This window comes from Stegodyphus dumicola, chromosome 2 (genome assembly GCF_044657685.1).
Source record: "Stegodyphus dumicola isolate Sdum_Otavi_A_Nest chromosome 2, ASM4465768v1".
NCBI lineage: Eukaryota > Metazoa > Arthropoda > Arachnida > Araneae > Eresidae > Stegodyphus > Stegodyphus dumicola.
In genome coordinates this window covers 219,597,602-219,620,431 of record NC_140769.1, presented here as the reverse complement: position 1 = coordinate 219,620,431, position 22,830 = coordinate 219,597,602, and the positions used below count along the sequence as shown (strand labels likewise).

Genomic DNA, 22,830 nt, shown 5'->3' with positions numbered 1-22,830 from the left:
TATTAATAAAGAAATTGAAAACATTCAATTTAAAAGATTCATCTTATATGTCTCAATGTATCATCAGTGACGTAGCTAGGGTGAGGCAAGGGGACACATCTGTCCCTTGAGGCAGCATGCATGGGGTGCCAAATTGATGTTACAAAAATTTTAGAATGAAATGTTTTTCATTCTTGGCATACAGAAGGGGGCGCAAAATCTTCAATTGTCCCTGGGTGCTGAAAACCGTAGTTACGGCTGTGTGCATCATATACAGGGCTGGCACTACGTATTTTCCCACCTAATGTACTTTTTGTGGATCCTAAATTGTGCTGCCTAGTGCATTCATAAATTCCAAAAATTCTGCTACACGATCTCTGTAACTGTCCCTTACCATATATCGTTTCATATTTATTCTAAATGTTATATTACTGAAGAAATAAAATTAGCTATACGTTTTTTAATGCATTTTTTTTTTTTTTTGGAAAAACAGAAATCTTTAATTAAATCCAAAAAATTTAAAATAAAGAGGAAACATTGAAGAAAGTAACCAAATCCGTAAAGAGAAAGAAAATTATTCTTTAAAGGTGTGTATAGTTATTATTATGTAAATTAAGCTGTTTATAATATCAGCCTTTGCTATAATTTCCCCTTTCCGTATCCTCACCAGAATGAAAATCGCTTAGTTTTTAAACTAAGGTTGTAAGACAGAATTTGTTTCTGGCTTCTGCTTTCATTCTATATTAGTTCCTACCAGCTGTGGTAATTTGTGATTATTCATTTGTCTTTGCGTATCGCTGCCGATATTTGAATTGGTTACGCGATAACTATGTTAGGCCAAGTTGCAGATTTGTTACGTGTTACTGAGCCAGCTTAGATTAAAATTAAATTGTGTAGTCTTTGAGTACTAATCCACATTCTTAGTTTGACTTTCTTTTTAATTCGATCACCATAAGCTGTTGATTTTGCTAGCATAAGACCATAACTTTATATTTATAATTTGTCTTTTTAAATAAGAGGTTTATTTAAACCTTTAATCTGACTGTGTAGTTACTTTCAGTCAAAGTGATAATTTGCTTCACATCTGTCTGGGGGGGGGTTGGACTACTTATCTTTTATCAGATCAAGTAAAACTTCAAAGGTATATATATAGTCAAGAGATTGACAGGCTAGCAGAAACTAGTGGGAATATTGGTTTTCATATTGATTGATAGTTAGAAAAGATGCTTAAAGCAAAATAATGTTGTTGCTACAAAATGTAAATGTTTTGTAGCTTTTAATATGTTGTAGTTATCTTTATATAAGAATCAATGTCAAAAATTACATGCATTTTAAGCAGCAATGTGTTAATAGATTATGATTTTAATAGTGGATATGTAAATCTATAGTGACTGAGGGTATCTAACTAGCTAGTTTAATTGTAACTAATTGGTCATTTTTAAAAGTTATCTCTGCAAATTAAAGTGAGTTATTGTCTTTAATTAATCTTTACTGTGGTCACAAGATACAGCACAAAAATGTAAAACTTAATTCTTCACATCTAGTGAGACATGATACAAAACAACTTATTGCCGCTGGTGCTTTAGTGGCTTATTGGAACTTTAAAATATATTAACTGTATTCCAACCCCAGGAACTCTACATGAATGAATCTGTGAATCTTACGAAGTTACAAGATTATAACTGTGTCAGATAGGCAAAGCACAACTAACTTTCAAAGCTTGCCAATCGTGCCTACATCAGGCTTTCAGGTGTGTTCTGATGAGTCGGCATCTGTCTAGGCAAGCAGTAGTTGGGGTAACAGCCATTCTTATGTAACGAATCATGCTGATTATGATTTTACTTCTCATTTTAACCTATGCCGTTTGACATAAAATTTACCTGCTATATATTAAACCTCTAAACTGAGCAACTACGTGATAAAATGAGGCATAAAAAGAAAAAAATCATCGAAGCTAACTGCTAGTAAAACATAAATAAAATGTCAGTAATCTTTCAAGTATGTCCAGCTATTGTAAGAGTAAAATATTTAATGCTACCTGCTAAGTTTTATAAAGTTGATTTTATTCTCAAATTCATTATATAACTATTTTTTTATTAAAGTATGTTTAATGATAATGCATTCTTCCTGTGGATCTATTTTATTCTTAGGTGCTATCACAAAAGTGAAGTTCAGGCTTAGCTAATATCTTTAATTGAATTTATTTAGTTTTCATTTGTTAACGGGCCCTTAATTTTTGTCGTTAATGGTCCTTAATTTCCATGTGCAAAAATGTATACGAACAGTGTATATACTTAAATCATATGTCATAGCGTATCTGCATTATGCTTTCTATTATTTTAGGTGCTAAACCAGGATGTTAAGAAAGTATATATATAGGATGTTAAGAAAGTATATGTATAGTTATTATTATGTAAATTAAGCTGTTTATAATATCAGCCTTTGCTATAATTTCCCCTTTCCGTATCCTCACCAGAATGAAAATCGCTTAGTTTTTAAACTAAGGTTGTAAGACAGAATTTGTTTCTGGCTTCTGCTTTCATTCTATATTAGTTTCTACCAGCTGTGGTAATTTGTGATTATTCATTTGTCTTTGCGTATCGCTGCCGATATTTGAATTGGTTACGCGACAACTATGTTAGGCCAAGTTGCAGATTTGTTATGTGTTACTGAGCCAGCTTAGATTAAAATTAAATTGTGTAGTCTTTGAGTACTAATCCACATTCTTAGTTTGACTTTCTTTTTAATTCGATCACCATAAGCTGTTGATTTTGCTAGCATAAGACCATAACTTTATATTTATAATTTGTCTTTTTAAATAAGAGGTTTATTTAAACCTTTAATCTGACTGTGTAGTTACTTTCAGTCAAAGCGATAATTTGCTTCACATCTGTCTGGGGGGGGGGTTGGACTACTTATCTTTTATCAGATCAAGTAAAACTTCAAAGGTATATATATAGTCAAGAGATTGACAGGCTAGCAGAAACTAGTGGGAATATTGGTTTTCATATTGATTGATAGTTAGAAAAGATGCTTAAAGCAAAATAATATTGTTGCTACAAAATGTAAATGTTTTGTAGCTTTTAATATGTTGTAGTTATCTTTATATAAGAATCAATGTCAAAAATTACATGCATTTTAAGCAGCAATGTGTTAATAGATTATGATTTTAATAGTGGATATGTAAATCTATAGTGACTGAGGGTATCTAACTAGCTAGTTTAATTGTAACTAATTGGTCATTTTTAAAAGTTATCTCTGCAAATTAAAGTGAGTTATTGTCTTTAATTAATCTTTACTGTGGTCACAAGATACAGCACAAAAATGTAAAACTTAATTCTTCACATCTAGTGAGACATGATACAAAACAACTTATTGCCGCTGGTGCTTTAGTGGCTTATTGGAACTTTAAAATATATTAACTGGGTTCCAACCCCAGGAACTCTACATGAATGAATCTGTGAATCTTACGAAGTTACAAGATTATAACTGTGTCAGATAGGCAAAGCACAACTAACTTTCAAAGCTTGCCAATCGTGCCTACATCAGGCTTTCAGGTGTGTTCTGATCAGTCGGCATCTGTCTAGGCAAGCAGTAGTTGGGGCAACAGCCATTCTTATGTAACGAATCATGCTGATTATGATTTTACTTCTCATTTTAACCTATGCCGTTTGACATAAAATTTACCTGCTATATATTAAACCTCTAAACTGAGCAACTACGTGATAAAATGAGGCATAAAAAGAAAAAAATCAGCGAAGCTAACTGCTAGTAAAACATAAATAAAATGTCAGTAATCTTTCAAGTATGTCCAGCTATTGTAAGAGTAAAATATTTAATGCTACCTGCTAAGTTTTATAAAGTTGATTTTATTCTCAAATTCATTATATAACTATTTTTTTATTAAAGTATGTTTAATGATAATGCATTCTTCCTGTGGATCTATTTTATTCTTAGGTGCTATCACAAAAGTGAAGTTCAGGCTTAGCTAATATCTTTAATTGAATTTATTTAGTTTTCATTTGTTAACGGGCCCTTAATTTTTGTCGTTAATGGTCCTTAATTTCCATGTGCAAAAATGTATACGAACAGTGTATATACTTAAATCATATGTCATAGCGTATCTGCATTATGCTTTCTATTATTTTAGGTGCTAAACCAGGATGTTAAGAAAGAGAATCCTTTGCAATTCAAGTTCCGTGCCAAATTTTATCCTGAAGATGTTGCTGAAGAATTAATTCAGGACATAACTGTGGTAAGTTGTGAGAATATATGCAATTAAATCTTAGTTTCAAAATTATTTTGTTTGATTTTTATATCTCCTGATATAACTTCATGTAATTTGGGAAAGACAACTAAAAATTGGAAGTAATACTAATGTTTGATAAGAATTGATATATAGCACTGGTGGCCAATGATCCTTTCAACTGAATTTTGTAGTGCGTGATTGGGCAGTAGTACAAGGTGTACAATCTTATGTTACTGGCTTTCATGAATGGTGGGCCAGGCATATGTTATCTGAATCCCAGGAAAGCCAAACCAACAAATGAAGGAAGCATACAGTTATGGCCAGCTAGATAGGAACAAAAACATTGAGAAATGTGTAAATCATAAGCAACTAACTGCAGCAATATTTTGACAGAAGCTTTTAGAAAAGAAATCTTTGTAAATCATTGTGGAATTGTGTTGGGTTTATCACACTTGATGCCAATGTTAAAATGATTTTATGATGAAAGCTTTCGGTCTCAAACAATCATTGTTGAACAGATGTGGTTTAGGTGCTGAATCAGAATTGAAATCATTATCGGTCCAGTGCAGACATTCTTTTTATGACCTCAAAAATTTCAGCAGGCTCGAACATAAGTGAAGTAAATGATATCTCTGCTTAGGATTGCCAAAGAATCTTAATATAGAGCTATATTCAGAAAAAAAAAGTGATAGCATGCGAATGGTTGCTGAACTGTCTAGAACTGTAGAAAGCACTTGCATTGCTTAATGAAGATTTGTGTATGCAGGAAGCTTTACTTCATTCTTAATAAAGTCTATAAAGGAATCAACCGAGCTGCAAATTATTCCCAAATTAAAAGGATATTTGTGTGGAGAGTTTCTCCTTAAAAGAAATTTTTTCAGCTGTCAATGAGGCTATTTTAGGACAATAAAAGTAGTAATTAACATTTCTGTTTGCCTTTTGGGATGCCCGTGACCTTCGTGAATTTAGATGGCCTGGTCAGCTTCAAAGTCACGTGATTTGACGTCGCAAAAGCCATCTAAACTTTCACTCTTTGCACAGCACTGTGGACACTCTAATCAAAGAATTCCTAGTTAGTGTGTTGTTCAAAAATGTTGCAGTATTTTTCATTATTCATGTATTTTTATTACTAAATTTAAGTAGTTATGCTGTTTTGCTTTTCAAGTTCACATTGATTAGTTAAGTTTACTTATTTCTTTATTATTTGTTAATAAATATAGCTATCGACTTTTATGTAGAGCTAAAATGAGTTAAGTCTACTTTCTTGCCTGCATGATGTTGTGTTCCAGGCTGGAAATCAAATTACAATAAAACTGATGGATATATACAGGTTTCCAAAAGATATATTAAAATGGGATTTCTGGATAAAAAAATTCCAAATTCATGTGAGAAATATTTTTGAGATGACATCATTCGGTACGATTATTTATTGAAAAACGAAGGCACTATTATTTAAACCCTTAAGGACCAGCATCGGGAGAACGAAGCGCAGTCACAGGACCGGGTGTGTTGAAATGGATCGTCGCCACCGGCCCGTGCATTTTCAGCGGCTAAGCTTAATTTTAGAATATATATAAATATATATATATATATATAAAACCAGCATTTAGATAAATTTAGTAAAACTATTCTATTCTGACTTCAATTTTTGAAGTTATGTATTTAATGTACTTGTTTTTATTGTGTATTAATATAAAGAATATCACATTAAAAAAAATAAACAGGCAAAATACTAAAATCATTACTATACACATAGAAATAAGTACTATAAGCATGAAAAAAATTACAAATAAGAAATAAAAAAAATAAACAAAAATACTTGTAGGTAATTAAATTCCAATTTAAAAATTGTGCAGTTTGTAAAATAATTCAAAACAAGGATCAAAACACAGTCCTACATTGCATATTTCACGCTTAAAATTCGTTGCTTGCTTTCGCTTTTCCTTGGTTTTAGCGCACACAATGCATCATCTCCCATCTTTTCCTTCAACATAAATTTTTGGAAACTGTCTTCCAGTTAGACAGAAAGGTGGAGTGTCCAGTGATTTTGGACAAATTTTTAAGTTTTTAAGTAAGGTCTCTTAGCCATGGCTAACAGAATGAAACTGAATATAACCCTAACACATGTCCTAAAACTTCTTCAAAAGACACTCAGAAATATTTCATCCTCAAACCCTGTGTGACATCAGGTTTATATTAGATAACTTTCTGTTTTTCTAAATCGAAAACAGTGCCTACGATGACCAGAAAGTGATCAAGAAAAAACACCCACTGGCGGGATATCCTTTGCTAATCACGTCAATCTATACATTATATATCAAACTATAATGCCTGTGTCATTATATATAATGACCTATTGAATCGAGTGAGAAAAACAAAAATGCTGGCTTTTTCTTGAGAAATGTGAGAAAGACTCATTCCGCACCGAGAAAGCTGATAGTCTTTCCCCTTCTGTAATAATGTAATGTTACTTTTTAACTAACCAAGAAAGCTTATGTTGAGTTGCAAAATAAAAAAGAAAAAAAAAAAAAAAAAAAAAACTAAAATCCTCACAAAATTAACAAAAACGCCTGTTCCTCTTTAATTCACAGGCACACAAAGAACTACGATTTCCAGTTTGTTTATTTCAATAAATCTCTCAAAACCAGAAGCACAAAACAGAAACTAATGGCAGTATATGAAGGTCAAATGCCGTATGAATCAACCTATGTGAAAACGATTACCACTTAGCTCCATTTACTGGCTTTTGAAAATTCAAATAAATCATTCTGTTTTAATGTCGCATGTATGGGACGCTGGGCTCGTAGGAGCAGAATCGTTGTCGCGTATACAGGACGACGCTGGGCTGGTAGAAGTGGAATTGTTGCGTCGCGTATACACGACGCTGATCCTGAATGGGTTAAAAGTTTGTAAAGGACATGCTAAATTATAAACGATGCCTATCCATGCATTTTTCTGGTTGTTCAAAATAGTTATCTGAGAATCCGACATCTCCAAGGATGAGCGCAGAGGGAAAATTAGCTTAATGGATAGACATATTTTTAATGAATTTTTGAAAAAGGACAAAATTGCAGCTTTTGAGGATTTTTCTTCTTTATTGCGGAATAAACTAAACATTTCGGATGATTCAGATTTAATTTCACATAAAATCTGCTGATGGAAATTTATATTTTATTGCTCAGTTTTAATCTACAGTCTAAAATTAGGAAAAGTATCTATGTATTAATTCATATGAATACAGCAGTGTTTCTTGGACAAAGAAACTGTTAAAATGGGAGTATTTAAAAATATATTAAATGGAAATACTAAACTTACTTTATGGATTGGATTTTAAAACATTTATAGTTATGTCAAAAGAATAGGAATGAAAAACATAACAAACTGTGACTTATCGGTATAAAACTAGAAGCATGCATTGAATCAAAAGCATGTAAGAACCTTACTTGAGGAATAGAACATTTTATTTTGGAATAAATGAAGATGTGTAATGAAAGTAAAATGGCTAGAAGGTCTTTACATATTTGTTATATATTATACCACGAGCCACCGAGCAGTAAAGTTGCTGAACACTGGTAGTTCCGATCTGGGTTATTCTAGGCGAAGGGGCTGGCCGCGGGTGCATTTTCGTGATGTTTCCCATGTGCATACAAGCCGGTTTCCCTTTGAAAGTCCTCCGCGGAGGCATCCCTCTAACAGCCCTTGTGTGTTTTGTCATAATAAACTAAATCTAATTGTTATACATTAAGTAAGCTGCTTGTTATAGTTGCCTCTGACACTCAACTAATCTGCCTTCCAATCATTGACCATTTCTGAAAACTCCTAGGCGTGCTAAAGCTTTGATGAATCAACGAACAATGAAGCTAATTGCAAGTATGTAAAAGGTAAGGTAATTGAAACATAAACAATTCGTGAGTTTATATATTGATGAAGTTCAAGTGAAAAAGGTGACATAGATAGGAAAAAAAAAAAAAAAAAATAATTGGCTTTCCTGAGAATCCTGAAATTATTGAAGCAACACGTGTTCATTCTTTTAAAATTTCTTCTTTATCATAAAGATATTCATTTATTCATATAATAAAGATATTGTTGCATTAGTAATAATTCACTTGCTGTAATGTTGCACAGAATTATGCTTTATTTAATTTATGTTGGTAAATGCCTAGAGGATTTTAGTAAATTTTAATTTTTCTACGACTTTTTATTTTGTGTTCTTTTTGTCAGATAACTGAAATGAATTAACACATTTGCATACTTTTTAAAGTTCTGAAGTATTTATAGTTTTAAAGCATTGAATATATTACTGATCAGTTCATTCAAGTTATTCTTAAAATTAAAAACAGCAATAATATATTAATAAATAATTATATTGTGATAATAAAAAATAGTTTTCATATCTTTTAATTAGTTAAATGGTGTTTATATTTTGTAAGTTAATTATTTATACTTTCGATTCTTTTCATTCCTTTTCTTCACATCTGCAAAATTAAACCTCCAAAATTTGAGATCAGTGAAATCAACAGTAAGTTTGAAGTCATTACTATGCAGTATAAAAATAATTGTACAAAATATCATAAAACATTCGATAGAAAATTTCATGTATATTTCTTAAAATAAAACTTGTTAAGCTGTCGGGCATAATTGTAAATGAATAAATGACGCTTTATATACGGTTTTCCATAAGTCTATTACTATGCATTATTTAAAACAAAAGAATCTAAACATTTAATGAAATGTGTATATTCAAACCTGAAGCAAAGTCGCAGAAGACTCAGATGCCTTCCATGATGTCACTCTGTAGCTAACCAGGCCATGTTCTTCCAGTTGGCCGTAGGCTGCCTCAGTGAACATGTTTTTTTACAAGTCGCATAGCCATGGTAGTAATTCGGATTTGCCTTTTTTTGAGGGGTTGGATATAAATTCGATTTATTTATTAAATACATAAGAGAAATTTAAAAAAATTAGTATTTGATTGATAATGAAGCATACCTCTTCAACATCTGTTTCAAAATAATTAAGCTTCTAAAATATAAGTACTGTAATTTTTAAGAGTCTCATTTTTGGAGTCGCAGGATCATGAGCAACTCGTAAGCCTCAATTAAGTCAACTCTTTGGCAATATCAGACATCTGATATCTAGCATTTATATGCCAAAGAATTTAATAAATAAAAAAATTAAGGAAGAAAATGTGTATTGTCGGAAACTATAAGCATGTTAATGATGAACAGAAAGGGATGGAATTTTTTATATAAGCTTTATATTGTTTTAAAAAAACATTGTCATTTCTTAGTGCTGCTATCAGAATATATAGTGCATAGTGAAATATCAATAGGTAGAATAAAGAATGAATAATTCTTTAAATAAAATTTTCAAATATTTTCTGCTAAAAGACGAAATTTGAACTAATGAGAATTTTTAGAAAAGTGGTTAGTTGTGAATTAAAGAAACTTTTTTATTTATAAATTAACATCTACATTTATAACTATAGCAGTTAAAATATTTCTTGCTGAGGATATTTAAATGTTAAATCAAGTTCTGCTGGTAATTTTTCTGCACTATAAACATATTTTCATTTTTTAAATATTGGTAATTTTCTTCTTTCAGTATTGTCTCAGTTTTTGTTTAACTGGTGTGCATAGTACAAAAATGAGAATTTTGAAAGATATTTTTCTGCATGTATGAGAATTTATTTAATATAATTTTTGACTTTATATAGTTATTTATATCAAATTTATTGAATGTCTTCTTTGATGCAGCGCCTGTTTTATCTTCAAGTTAGAAATGCTAAACTTAGTGATGAAATATATTGTCCACCTGAAACATCTGTGCTTTTAGCTTCTTATGCAGTTCAAGCAAAACATGGAGATTATAATGCAGAAATTCACAAACCTGGTTGTTTAGCAAATGATAGATTACTTCCTCAAAGGTATTTATGATTAATTACTTAGACTTGAGTCTATATTAATGTAATATAGGTAATAACTTTTCTGAAATTGCCATACCTATTCTCTCGGGTTATACATAGAAATGCCTTGAGGTTATTTCTTTAGATGCCATTTATTTCCCTCTGCAGTCCAATATGAATTGTTAAAGGGAATGAAGTTCTAATAGTCTTTTTAGAAGTATCTTGTTGGCTGTAGATCTTTTTCTAATTGCATAGTCAGTCTGTGTATACTAAATTATCTGTTCTGTGTTTAAATAAACAAATTCTTAGTTTCTGATAATGCACAAGAGTGAGGACAGTTAATACCGTGAAACGATATTTATGATAAACATTTATTATTACTGTAAGAATTAATTTTGATAATTGAATGGGCTAGTTCCCCTTTTTTTAAGGTGATGTATAAAATCTAAAATTACCATCATCTTATCGCATATATATCTAGTATCTTTATTATAGAAAATGTGGAATCATGCATACTAAGTGAACTAGATAGTGCCAAAATGAACTAGATTCTAGGTGACAACATAAAGCTTCTTAAAGGCAGTAGTGTCTCTGGGGTTAGTGATATGAAAAGCATTAACAGTAAAGCATGTATTATGTAGTAAAATGTCACTTGTGAAAATTACAATATGTCATTTTTATAAGAACAGTTCCGAAGGTATTTGTATGATTATGTGAGTGTGTAGTTGCAAAGAACGTACCCTGATGTATTCATTAGAAGCAATTCATTAATGTAAGTAATGAAAGTACTGAAATGAAAGATATTAATTATTTGTGAATTGTTGAATGTGTTCATTGAGAAATACAGGTAATTTTTTTAATTGAAATATTTCTTGCTGAGGATATTTAAATGTTAAATCAAGTTCTGCTGGTAATTTTTCTTCACTGTAAACATTTTCATTACCCTGACTTTGTTTACTGAGGAAAACAAAGTCGGGGTAGTTTGTGTGAGGGATTTACATTGACAGTAGAAACAGCCTTGTCGTATGGTGTTGCTCATTACACTATGAAGTTAATGAATGCATGTTCCTTGGAGAGCTTTTTGGCAGCTGCCTGAATTTTCAAGATTTATGGTCTCAAGGTCACGAGATATTTGCATGCCGGTTTTTTTTGTCTGGTTTATCTAAAAGAGATGGTATAATAAAGCATGCATTTTGAAAAAAGTGAATGGGAGGTTTCACTGCAAATGCTGGAATAGAAAGGGTATTCCAAATATTGAAAATGCATTGGTATTTCATGAATACTCAAGTTACAGGTGGATATTTTCAGTTTTATCAAATCTTTAAATCATTTTACTTATTTTTGCACTTTAATTGCATGCAGGCGAACGAAATACAAAAATTAGTGTTTTTTCTTTATCATGAATATGATGCATTATATTTGTTTCTTAAATAAGATTTTTCAGGGATAAGGGTTTTTTTAATTAGAAGGAAATAAATTTAATATGCATAAATGCAAGCCTAATTTAATGTGTCATATTTTATTGTTAACGGATAATTATTTACTGCTTTTTTAAAGATAGAAGTGCAGTTTTTTAAGGTTTTGAATCTACTATTTACATATCTATTGAATGTACTATCTGCATATTATTGAATTTTTATTTATATTTTAGAGTGATGGACCAACATAAATTAACAAAAGAACAGTGGGAAGAAAGAATAATGAATTGGTGGGCTGAGCATAAAGGAATGCCTCGGTAGTTACTTTTTAATATCATTTTATTATGCTTTCTTTATTATGCATATACTGTAATTAGTGAAAGTTATTTTTTTCAAAAGGGTTTGATTTGCTTTTTTTTTTAATTTTTAGGGAAGATGCTATGATGGAATACTTGAAAATAGCTCAAGATCTCGAGATGTATGGTGTTAATTATTTTGAAATCAAAAATAAGAAAGGAACAGATCTGTGGCTAGGTGTAGATGCTTTGGGTTTGAATATTTATGAGAAAGATGACAAGTAATTTTATTTATTTTTTCAAGAATATTTGAGTTTTAATTACATTCAATATGTTAAATCATCTGTAATATTTATTGAAAAATACAGGGAAATGTTTTAAGATTATATTTAAAACTTGTACTTGTGACTATTATGTATGTTGTCACTCTTTAAGTTTAATACTTTTTAGTTTTTTGAATTTATGTCTGAGATCTAAATATTATGAATGATGACCCACAAATGTACATGCATATGTAATAAAAGGATGTCAGAGAAGATAATTTAGAAAACCTGTTAAGCCAGCTGATTTGTGACAAAATATTTTTAGGTAGATGAGCATGCTAAGGCTGCCAGCCTTTATAATTCTAGGAGCATTTGAAGCTCCTTGAGAGAGATGGGTATGTTCATACACATGCACTAATTAGTGTAGACTTTTGAGCTTGGGAATTTTAGTTGACCGGGAAGGGTTGAGTATGATGATGGTATTGGCGAATTAGTGAATTGCGGGGTTTTTCAGGGGGCATTTCGGAAGGAGAGATGTTTAAAAGTTGAATTTGGCTGCTGATTGTTATCGTTCATGTGCATTAAATATATAATGTGAAGTGGCCATGCTTTTTTGTTTTCTGTAGGTCTTAATTCTGAATCCAGTTGTGAAAAGGCTGGTTATCAAAGAATGAATGTCTAAGTACTTTTACTCTTTAGCAGATACAGGGGAAGAAAAGTTTTGTTAAACATAACTAAATATGAATGTTCAAATTATGAAAATAGTATGTGATTATGTGAAAGAAACTGACAAATTGATGGATTTGAATGGCCCCGTCGGAAGCAAGACAGTAAGAATCTGCATGATATATAAAGAGTGTAAGGTGAGTGGCTGATAGTTTAACTACTCATTTGAGTATGTATGATATTCTAAAGATAGTAGGATATTGGTTAGGAAGGGGTTCGAATAAGTTTTTGTAAATAAAATGATAGTTCATGAGAATGCTGTTGTTCAGTGGTTTGTTGTGCATGAAAGTATGTAAGGTAGATTGTTTTGCTGAGAAGATATTTCCTTATTTACAAGGGATATTCAGAAAGTAAGGAACGTTTTGGAATTAAAAAGAAACTAAGTACAAGGGAAAAAAAAATTATTATATTCATCAGAAAGAACGAATAAAATTCTAGTTTTCTACATAGTCACCAAACAAATTGAGGCACTTATCATAGCGGTGGACAAGCTTTGAAATTCTTTCGTCATAGAATTCTTTCACCTGCGATCTCAGCCATTCATTGACGCACAGCGGCAGCTCCTTGTCGTCAAAGCGTTGTGTTGCTAGTCAGCTCTTCATTTTTGGAAACAAGTGAAAATCACTATGTGCAAGATCGGAACTATAGGGTGGATAAGGAAAAACCTCCCATTTGAATGAATTAAGGAGTTCTTGAGTGTGGTTTGCCGTGTGAGGTCTGGCATTGTCGTGCAAAAACAAAATTTTGGACGTCAACTTTCCTCGGCGCTTGTTTTAAACTGCTCTCCTAAGGTTGCGCAAAGTTTGACAGTACCGCTCGGAGTTTATTGTGGCACCACATTCGAGAAAATCAATCAGAAGCACTCCTTGCCTATCCCAAAATACAGTCATCATAATCTTTGGTGACAAGGTTTGCAAACATTTTCTTGGTCTTTGTGTGCCCCCACTGCATGGACTGTAATTTTTTCTCACCAACGTCTCATCACCAGTTACGATTCGATCCAGTAATGAATCACCATGTCTGTCATAGGCCTCCAGAAATGTCAAAGTTGCCCCCATTCGCTGACCTTTATGGTGGTCTGTAAGCAATTTCGGCACCCATCTTGCACTAAATTTGCAGTAGCCTAGCTTTTGTGTGACAATTTCAAACAACAAAGCCTGTGAAACTTGTGGAAAAATAGGCAAAAGCTCCGTTATTGTGAAACAGCGGTTTTCACAAATCTTTTTGTCAACTTTAGCGACTAGTTCGTCAGTCACAGTGCTAGGGCGTCCACTCTTCTCTTCATTATGAACATTAGTTTGGCCATTTTTAAACTGAATGCACAATTTCCGGATTGAACTTTCATTCATTATGTTGTTTCTATACATTTCACACACTTGCCGGTAAATTTCCATAGGTTTTTTGCCAACAAAAACCGTATCACAGAGCGCCTTACAATTGGCGGGATTTTCAATTGCAACGCACATTTTAAATTTGAATATCGAAAAAACTGGCAGCGTGGAAATGTTCCCGTTGTGATGGCTGGACGTCGACTGAGATGCCGAGCACGCAGACACCAAAATATATGTGAACTGTGCACGCCTAGCGACGTCAGACGGAAACATTCCTTACTTTCTGAATAGCCTACGTAGAAGAATAATCTGTAGAACACTACACAACTGTTTATTGAAAGATGAGCAGCCGTTTGTGCAATTTTTCAACCATTCTCAAACTTTGTGCACTTATTTAGGCAGATTCATCAGAAAATTCGGGTGTGTGAGAAATTTTATATAGCATACCACCGTTTAATGCCCATTTTGAAACAGTAATAGTCCTGGAGACATATCAGTATTCTGTACATTGCGCACATAGAGAAAAATACATATCTCTATTCCTCTGTTCGAAATCTCTATTAGTCTAACTTAAAAAATTAATTTTACTTTTTCAGACTGAATATAAACATTGTGAATTTACTGTCTCTTTTTTTCAGTATTCTGAAACTTTCTTCCGAAAATCAGTTATTTTTAATGCATATGTAAATTATATGTATCACTAACAGCCAGTGATATATAAACCAAGTTATAAAATGTTTCTTTTGCTTGACAGTTGCATTATTATTTGGCAGAAAATTTTCTTTAAAACAAATGGCTGCTTTTTTTCAATTGCAAGCAGGACTTTTAATTAGAAATATTTTTCAAGAATATGTAAATTTAAGTTGTGCAGATAAGCACTTTGAAATGGTAAGACTTGTATAATTATAATGAAGTCTATTTTAAAAGCATTGTTCCAAATATCAAGGGTTTTAAGTTTTGTGGAACATATTATAGGGCTTAAAATAATGGAGCACTAATTTATTATTTATTAAAATATGATTTACTAATCTTTTAATGAAATATTCCAATTAACAGTATAGTTCTGTATAATCTGCTCTGGAATTCAGAATATATCAGCACCAAACTCATAACTTATTCAGCTGTGTAGACTGTGTCTTTATTTACAATAAAGCTTCTGATATGTTTTTTTTCCTTTTCTTGATCATTGTAGATTTTTTTTTTTTTTTTTTTTTTTTTTTGAATGACGTGAATTTTTTCATCATACCATTATTCAGAAATCTAATTGTAAAACAATTCAAAATTTTAACCCCTCTTCACCCCCCAAAAATACAGCTTCATCTGCTTCTTCCAACACAGTATAGTAATTAATGTAGGTTAACTGTTAGTCTGAACTTTATGCTGCAGGTTAAAATCTTGCAAAGGCTTAGTGGCTTGTGTGTGTGAGAAGTAATATCTTCTGCCAGTGCTTTCAGTTGTAAGACAGCTAAATGATTGAGGGGTTTGGCCATTCCTAACAAATGCCAAATGCTTGTCACTTTTCATAAAAGGAAATTTTGATAACATAATTTCTTAAGCATATAGGAATTGATAATAAAGTTATAATATGGATGCATGTTTAGATCATGTGAGATAGTTTGGTTTTATGAGTCAGGTTTTTTAAAACGAATTATGCAACTTCTGTTAGAGCTTGAAACAATAAAATTTATTGTTATAATATTTAGAAATAAACATATTTTTGCATTTTTATTCAGATAGGCAGTATATGTTATGTGTGTATATTAATGAAAATCTTTCAGTTCTTTACCCTGGCATGTACTTCAGAATTAAGGCTAAGTTGATGTAAAATTAGACTTCATTCTGAAGTTGTCTTGGGAGGGGAGGGGGAAAATTCGTGCCAAATTCCTTTGAGTGTCATTTTAAAGGATTGTTGAATGCATATTTTCCCTACCGCATTTTACCTCCTTACCGTTTTTTTAGCACAAGGCTGTGAAACGTTTTAAAATTTATTATTATTTATTTTCTTCAAACCATTTGGAAAGTGAGCTGCCTAAATTTTAAAATGGATTCATTCACTCATATAGTGGTTGTTCTCGGTCTTGCTTATTTATTTGCTCATGGATTTTGGGTGCACGGGCTCTGATTGATGAGGTTAGCAATAGCCAAATGTTTCAATAAAACAGGGATATCTAATGCTTTTGATTCTTCCAAAGATTGTTGCATATGGGAAGATCACACTGTAGGGTGATGATGGTAAGCTGAATGTAGGTTTCTTTTAAATAAAAGTCGTAATTATGAGTAGTTTAATCCTTGACTACTTTTCATTTGTTTTTTACTGTAACTGCTTTCTTTGGGAATAGATTTTTCACATAATTTTCTCCTTTTGATTTTCATGCAGTTGTATTAGTTAAAGAAGGGGAAAATATGTGAGTGTGATATAGAATTTAAATTATATCACCATGATTATTTGCTGAAAACAGTTCCCTTTTGTTCTAGTGAATGTATATCATTTAATAAACAATTTGATATAATGTAAGGGATCCAAAATAAATCTTTTCAGAATTTTTTCTGAAATTCTTTGGATTTTTAAATGAATTGTTACATAGATAAGCTTTTCTGTTTGTCACATTCATAGATATAAAGAGACATTTTTACTATGCAATACTATTGTAAATAACATAAAAGTCTTATTGTTAAGTAGGTAGTGATGCGGTTTAATTATATTTTAAGCTGTAAGATGATAAGAGTTCGTGCCTTATGTAAAAGTATTCGTGCGCAAATTAATTGTTATAAGATATGCTGATTTAATTTTCATAATGTTTGTTTATGAAGAATTAATGTGTAGCTTCATTCTTTTAAAGTCTATTTTTTCTTTTAGGTTGACTCCAAAGATTGGTTTCCCATGGAGTGAAATAAGAAATATTTCTTTTAATGACAAGAAATTTGTAATAAAACCCATTGATAAAAAAGCACCTGTAAGTTAAGTAAAAATTTTGTAATATTGTTTTAATCTCAAGTTCAAATATAGTTAGATAATCTCAGTTCAAAATATAGGTATTGGTGTATTGAGAATACGGCAAAGCACGCTAGGGCTATCTGCCTAAGGGAAGGGATGCCTTCATGGAGAACTTTTTAAGGGAAACTGGCTCGTATACATGTTACACATGGGGAAAACCACGAAAACGCCCATGCAGCCAGCCCGTTCGCGGAATTCGAATCAAAATATAGGCTTGGGCTAAATGGGTTATGTATCTCATATTTGCTGTGGCTTAAAAGATAATTTCATTTTATTTTATGAAATATTTTGCTTAATGAATTTGCCTAATTTGTTGTAACTGTATAATTGATGCATTAGATTCTTTAATATTTTAAACTTAGTTCTCTCTATAAATTTTAGGATTTTGTGTTTTTTGCACCTCGTCTCAGGATCAATAAGAGGATATTGTCATTGTGCATGGGTAATCATGAGTTATATATGAGGCGTAGAAAACCTGATACTATAGAAGTTCAACAAATGAAAGCTCAAGCTAGAGAAGAAAAGTTGGCCAAGCAACAAGAACGGTACTAAAATTTATATGGGAATTTGGATATTAAATTGTGTTTTTGTGAATGAAACTCCCTTTATCTTTGTCCTGTTATGCATGCAAGGATCAAATAAAAGTGAAATTTTATTAAAAAAAAATAAGCATAACAATCAATATTAATTTGAAAAAATTTTTCATTGAAACTGAAAAATGTTTCAATTTCTTAGTATGTTTCTTGTTAATTAGCCCATTATAAAAAATGTTTGTTGCATAAATTTAATGATAGAATTTTCATAAGTCATTATTTAGCTTATTAATTACAAATATTGTGGAATATTAGAAATCTTGGTGAAGCTAAAATTTGGTGACCTTGAAAAATTGGTTAATACAAAAATCGGTATGCTTTACTTCATTCAAGTGGGCTTAATTTTCAGATTTAAAATGTGATGTTCGTATAGGTGTAATGTGCAATAAAACTTGTTTAAAACTTAAAATCATTTGAAAAGTGCTGTTTAATTTATAAAAATGTTAACAACTGACATGAAAAAATATTTGTAAGTCAAATCGTAGAATGCTCTATATTTATACTTCAGTAGAAAAGATAATGGAAATTTGATTAATGTGACTTTTTTTTTTTTTTTTTTTTTTTTTCAAAGTGAGAAACTTCGTCGGGAAATGGAAGCTCGAGAACAAGCAGAGAAAAAACAGCAGGAATATGCTGAGAAGATTAAGCAGATGCAAGAAGAAATGGAAAATAGACAGAAAGGTAATTCTTTTATAGATTTTGTGTTATATATATTCTCTTAGATAAGACCATGTATTTAATAGATCTTTTATTTCATTGATTTATTTTTATGTATTATCTCATCGTATACGTTCATAGCTATCAATATTCCCAGTTTTAGTCCTGATTTTTCATCACTTCTTTCCTACTTCCTGATTTTTAGCTGTGTACTAAGAGAAATGTTTCTAGAAATTTATTGAAACGATCAGATTCTATTCCTTAGTGTATTGGTTATTTCTTGTTTAATGGTTCTTATCAGATTTTATTTGATCTGAATTATTCCTTTGTACTCTGAACAATTTCCCATGTGATATTTGCATGGACAACACAATTATCAACTTACCTTACAATTCTGCTACAGCAGCACTCTGTTGCAGCAACGAGGAGTTGTCGACATATCTTACAGTGTTGCGCTGCTGTGGCTACATAAGATTTAGCAAATTAACTTTCAGACTGTTAATCTGCTATAGGCAATATTTGTATTTAATTTAACTTCATCTGAGTATATACTACATTATCAAGTTTATCCACACAGTACAATGTGCATTAAGTAATTATATTTTTTGTATTATATGTACATTAAGTAATTATATTTTTTGTACTTAAAAGCGCTTGGATAAATAAATAAAAGCTTTCTTTCCCTACATAATTCCTCTGTATAAAATTATTAAAAACTTACAAAATTAAATAACCCCAACAACATAACATTTAGAATATCTAATTAAATGCTAATATTTTTACATAAAAAATGCATAAGTAGTCAGTATTCTGAGTAATGCATAATGGAGTGGATGTATATCATTTTAGAGTTCTTTTGAAATGGTGTAACCTTGTTGAAATTCCTTATTTTTATATTTCAAGGTTGGCAACCGTGCATATGTGTAGTACCTGCAGCTTATTGTAGTTATTAACCCCTTAACTGCCACAGAAAATGTACAAGATTCACTTCCCAGTGACACTTTTTTTTTTTTTTTTTTTACACAGGCACATGTAGTTAATGTGATGTATTAGGGGGGAAATAAGTGCAAGTTTTGCTGTCTAAAACCTGCTTTCACAAAATAAAGAAAAAATTAAAATTTAATGAAGATGTAAGTTTAATAAAAATGATGTTTGTGTAGTAATAAAGATTAATATAAGACATCCCAAAAGTGTGGTTTTGATCAATTTATTTTAAACCAGTAAAGTGTAATTTCCGGTTTGTGTTATAACCTTGTTAAATCAGTATACCTAAATGGAAAGTGTGGAGGCATTTTTTTTTTTTTTTTTTCATATTAAGTCATACCCAACATTGAGCATCTTTCGGAGAATAGTCACAATCTCCATCATCTGACGTAATAACATATTCTGAGGTGTCCGATCCTGAAGATGACGGAAAGTAATCATATATTTCACTGTCATACATATTCGTAAAAAAAAACAGTAAACGAAAACAGAAGAAACATAATTAAAAAAAAAAAAAAAAAAAAAAAAAACCCATTTTACTCAAACAGAAACATGACCAATAACTGGGCTGTCATTGCTTTCATCGTTTCAGAAACATCCCCCTTCTCTGAAATAGTATCCTCTTTTGCATACTCTGTCAAGTTCATTGTAGTGTTGCATTCCAAAGCTTTGGGAATAATTTTACTGGTAGCAGCGCAAAGCAAATGATAGCAATTTGAAAGGGCATGGCAGTTAAGGGGTTAATGAATTCAGCCTCTTGTTATCATATTTTCAAGAACCACAACATGTGCATATTAATCAATAGAAAAAAACACTGTTTATTGTTATATTCAGATTGGCAAAAGATTGATACTTTGTGCCAGAACATCCTTCTTGTGCCTATCAAAAACCTTTTTGTAGTTTATCCATTTAATGTACTGCTGCTTTATCTGTCAGGTGTGTAGTGCACAGATAAAACAGATGTGACTGAAATTTTCCTACACCCCAGTCCTCTGAGAAGCTGTTTTCAGAGTTCTTTATCTTCTTTAAATTTCAGAGTGGCAGAATTTCCTTATCTTAAGGATAACAAAAACAGTTATCTAGAATTGTTATAAATGAGCTGAGAGTTCCTTCTCAATTACCAGCTGATACAAAGTGAAAGTGCACCTTCTGCATTCTATCTTAAGGTTTCTACTTTCAAAATCTTGTGCTTGAGATATAAATTGTATTCACAGAGAGTTATAAAAAGATTCACAGAGTAATTTTGAGCAGTATATAAAGTCTGACGGGAAAGGAAGTGGTACCTGTAGATTAACTCTTTCATGCCGACTGTCATGCATATATGCTAGTAAGAAACACACTCATTTCCCATCTGTCATGCTGCTGTGCCAGAGCATTTTCTTGTTCGCCTCTCGCACATTTGTATCAATGTCCTGGAATATTTAAGACCACGATATGGTGTCCTGTGACCATTACTTTTGAACTGAATATAGTTTTAGGATCCTGACCTTCAGTTTGATCATGTTCTGCGTAACATTGGTGTCAGCTTTTGCAAGGGGAGACCGTAATCTAAACAAAAGCTCTGCTGTTTAAACATTTACGTTTTTTGATTATCCTTTCAAATCCTTTTTTTATTCTTTTTTGCTACTATGTAGTGTCTTTTAGGGTTATTATATGGGGGTTCTATTATGCTTTGCATTTCTTTTATCTCATATATTTTGTGTACTTTCCTTTGAATTTTGGAAAGCTTATTATGGCAAGCAAGTATTGTTTATCAGACGAAGGATATACTCAGATGGTTAATGAGCTACTTAGTGACATGAATGAGAGTGATGATTCATTTTCTAAAGAGTTAGAATTCTAGTGATTCTCATATGGACATTGTGTCAGACTTGAGCTCACTGTCTGTCTTACGTTCTGTATTTACTTCTTGGAAATAATCTTTCTTGTATTTTTTATTAATTTAAAAGTTTATTACTGTATTTATCAATTAAAACTTGAGAATAATTTGAATAGCGCTTCTGAAAATAATTTCTTTCATGTAAAGGAAAAAGATTATCAAATCCTGATTTATGATACCTTAAGTAATACCTTAAGTAATAATCTGAAATCATACCAAAAATTATGACGCTGGGACATAAACTTCTATTGTAATTTTCTTCTAAAGTTACGCTTGGTGACGTAAAAACCCCGTCCTACTATTCCTTGCAATTGACATTCGTTTTAAGGGAACGTCTTAAACAAAGGCACGTCATCTCAAAAAGGTTAAGGAAATAGTAGTCATGCTTACAATCATGAAGTGGTGCTGGCTAGAAATGTAAATTTTGAAATTTGGATAGTCACTGGAGGAAGTGGTTTATTCAAGTATTTATTATTTTATCTTAAAACAAATTTAAATAAAAGTTTAAAAATTTAAAAAAATTGTATGCTTAAGTTGTAATTTGTTGAAATGCCTAGTAAAACAACTGCAGCCTGAAAGAATCATAAGCTTTTAAAAGTTTCTAAAGTTCTTGGTAATTGCAACTAGAAAAAAAAAAAAAAAAAAAAAAAAAAAAAAAAAAAAAAACTTGTGTCAAAACTGGGAATTCTCCAAACTACATTGTGTGATTTATTTAACCCCCTTGTCGTACACGATATCTGCCAATTGTGCGAGCTATAGTAAACAAGAAAGTCAGTTGCGCGTCATGCCATTCAACTATTCAGCCGTGTACCCGAACTGGTGCTAAATGTATACTTTTCATGACATATATATTTCAGTGTAACGAAATGAATTATGAAATAATAACCAATGTTTAGGAACAATAGTAATGATCAGTTGACAAAAGTAATTGTAGGATGGGTATAAGAGTTTTTAATTCTTTATATGAAATTATATTTGAAACGTGTGAATGTAATGAAGCTTTACAGGGAACTAAAGTAACAACAGATCATCCAGTTTCGTCAGAAACAACTGAAAAAAAAAATTGATGTTACAGTCAAAGGAAAAATATTTGATATAGAATAACTTCAATCGCTTGTTCTAATAATAATAAGCGGCATTTTATGCACAAATTCCTCACCGCGAGTCAAGACTCCTGGCTTTTGTTTATAACACAAATTCTTTACGAGTCAGACTCGTGACTTTTGTTTATGGCAAAAATTCTTTACCATGAGTCAGACTTTTGGTTATAGGCCAAAGGGTTAAACAAGAAACTATATAATGAAAAACTAATAAAATGCAATTTTCTCAAGGAAGTGTGAAAGAGAGAAATCAGGATGTTTTAAAATTGCTTTTTTAGAATGGTTTCAAGCTGTAAAGCTAAAAAAATGTTTGTTTCTAGACCTGCTATGCTAATTTGCCAGATTATAAGAGAACATTTTATATCAACTGACATATGACTCATAAGCTGAAGAAAGAAAAATCCAACATTATTCTTCAAAGATTGCATGGTGAGAAGGAAGAAGCATATCATCATGTA

At 31.4% G+C, this 22,830-nt stretch overlaps 1 protein-coding gene across 1 annotated transcript in view; it reads left to right on the top strand.

Annotated features, from left to right (window-relative positions):
• Window positions 1–22,830, top strand: part of Moe (moesin) — a 56,354-nt gene that overhangs the window by 16,356 nt on the left and 17,168 nt on the right. Inside the window, exons 5-11 of the mRNA XM_035373521.2 lie at window positions 4,130–4,234; window positions 9,982–10,151; window positions 11,782–11,865; window positions 11,979–12,125; window positions 17,022–17,118; window positions 17,541–17,704; window positions 18,324–18,433. Of these exons, the coding sequence (XP_035229412.1) occupies window positions 4,130–4,234; window positions 9,982–10,151; window positions 11,782–11,865; window positions 11,979–12,125; window positions 17,022–17,118; window positions 17,541–17,704; window positions 18,324–18,433 (877 nt within the window). The remainder of the gene's footprint in view (window positions 1–4,129; window positions 4,235–9,981; window positions 10,152–11,781; window positions 11,866–11,978; window positions 12,126–17,021; window positions 17,119–17,540; window positions 17,705–18,323; window positions 18,434–22,830) is intronic.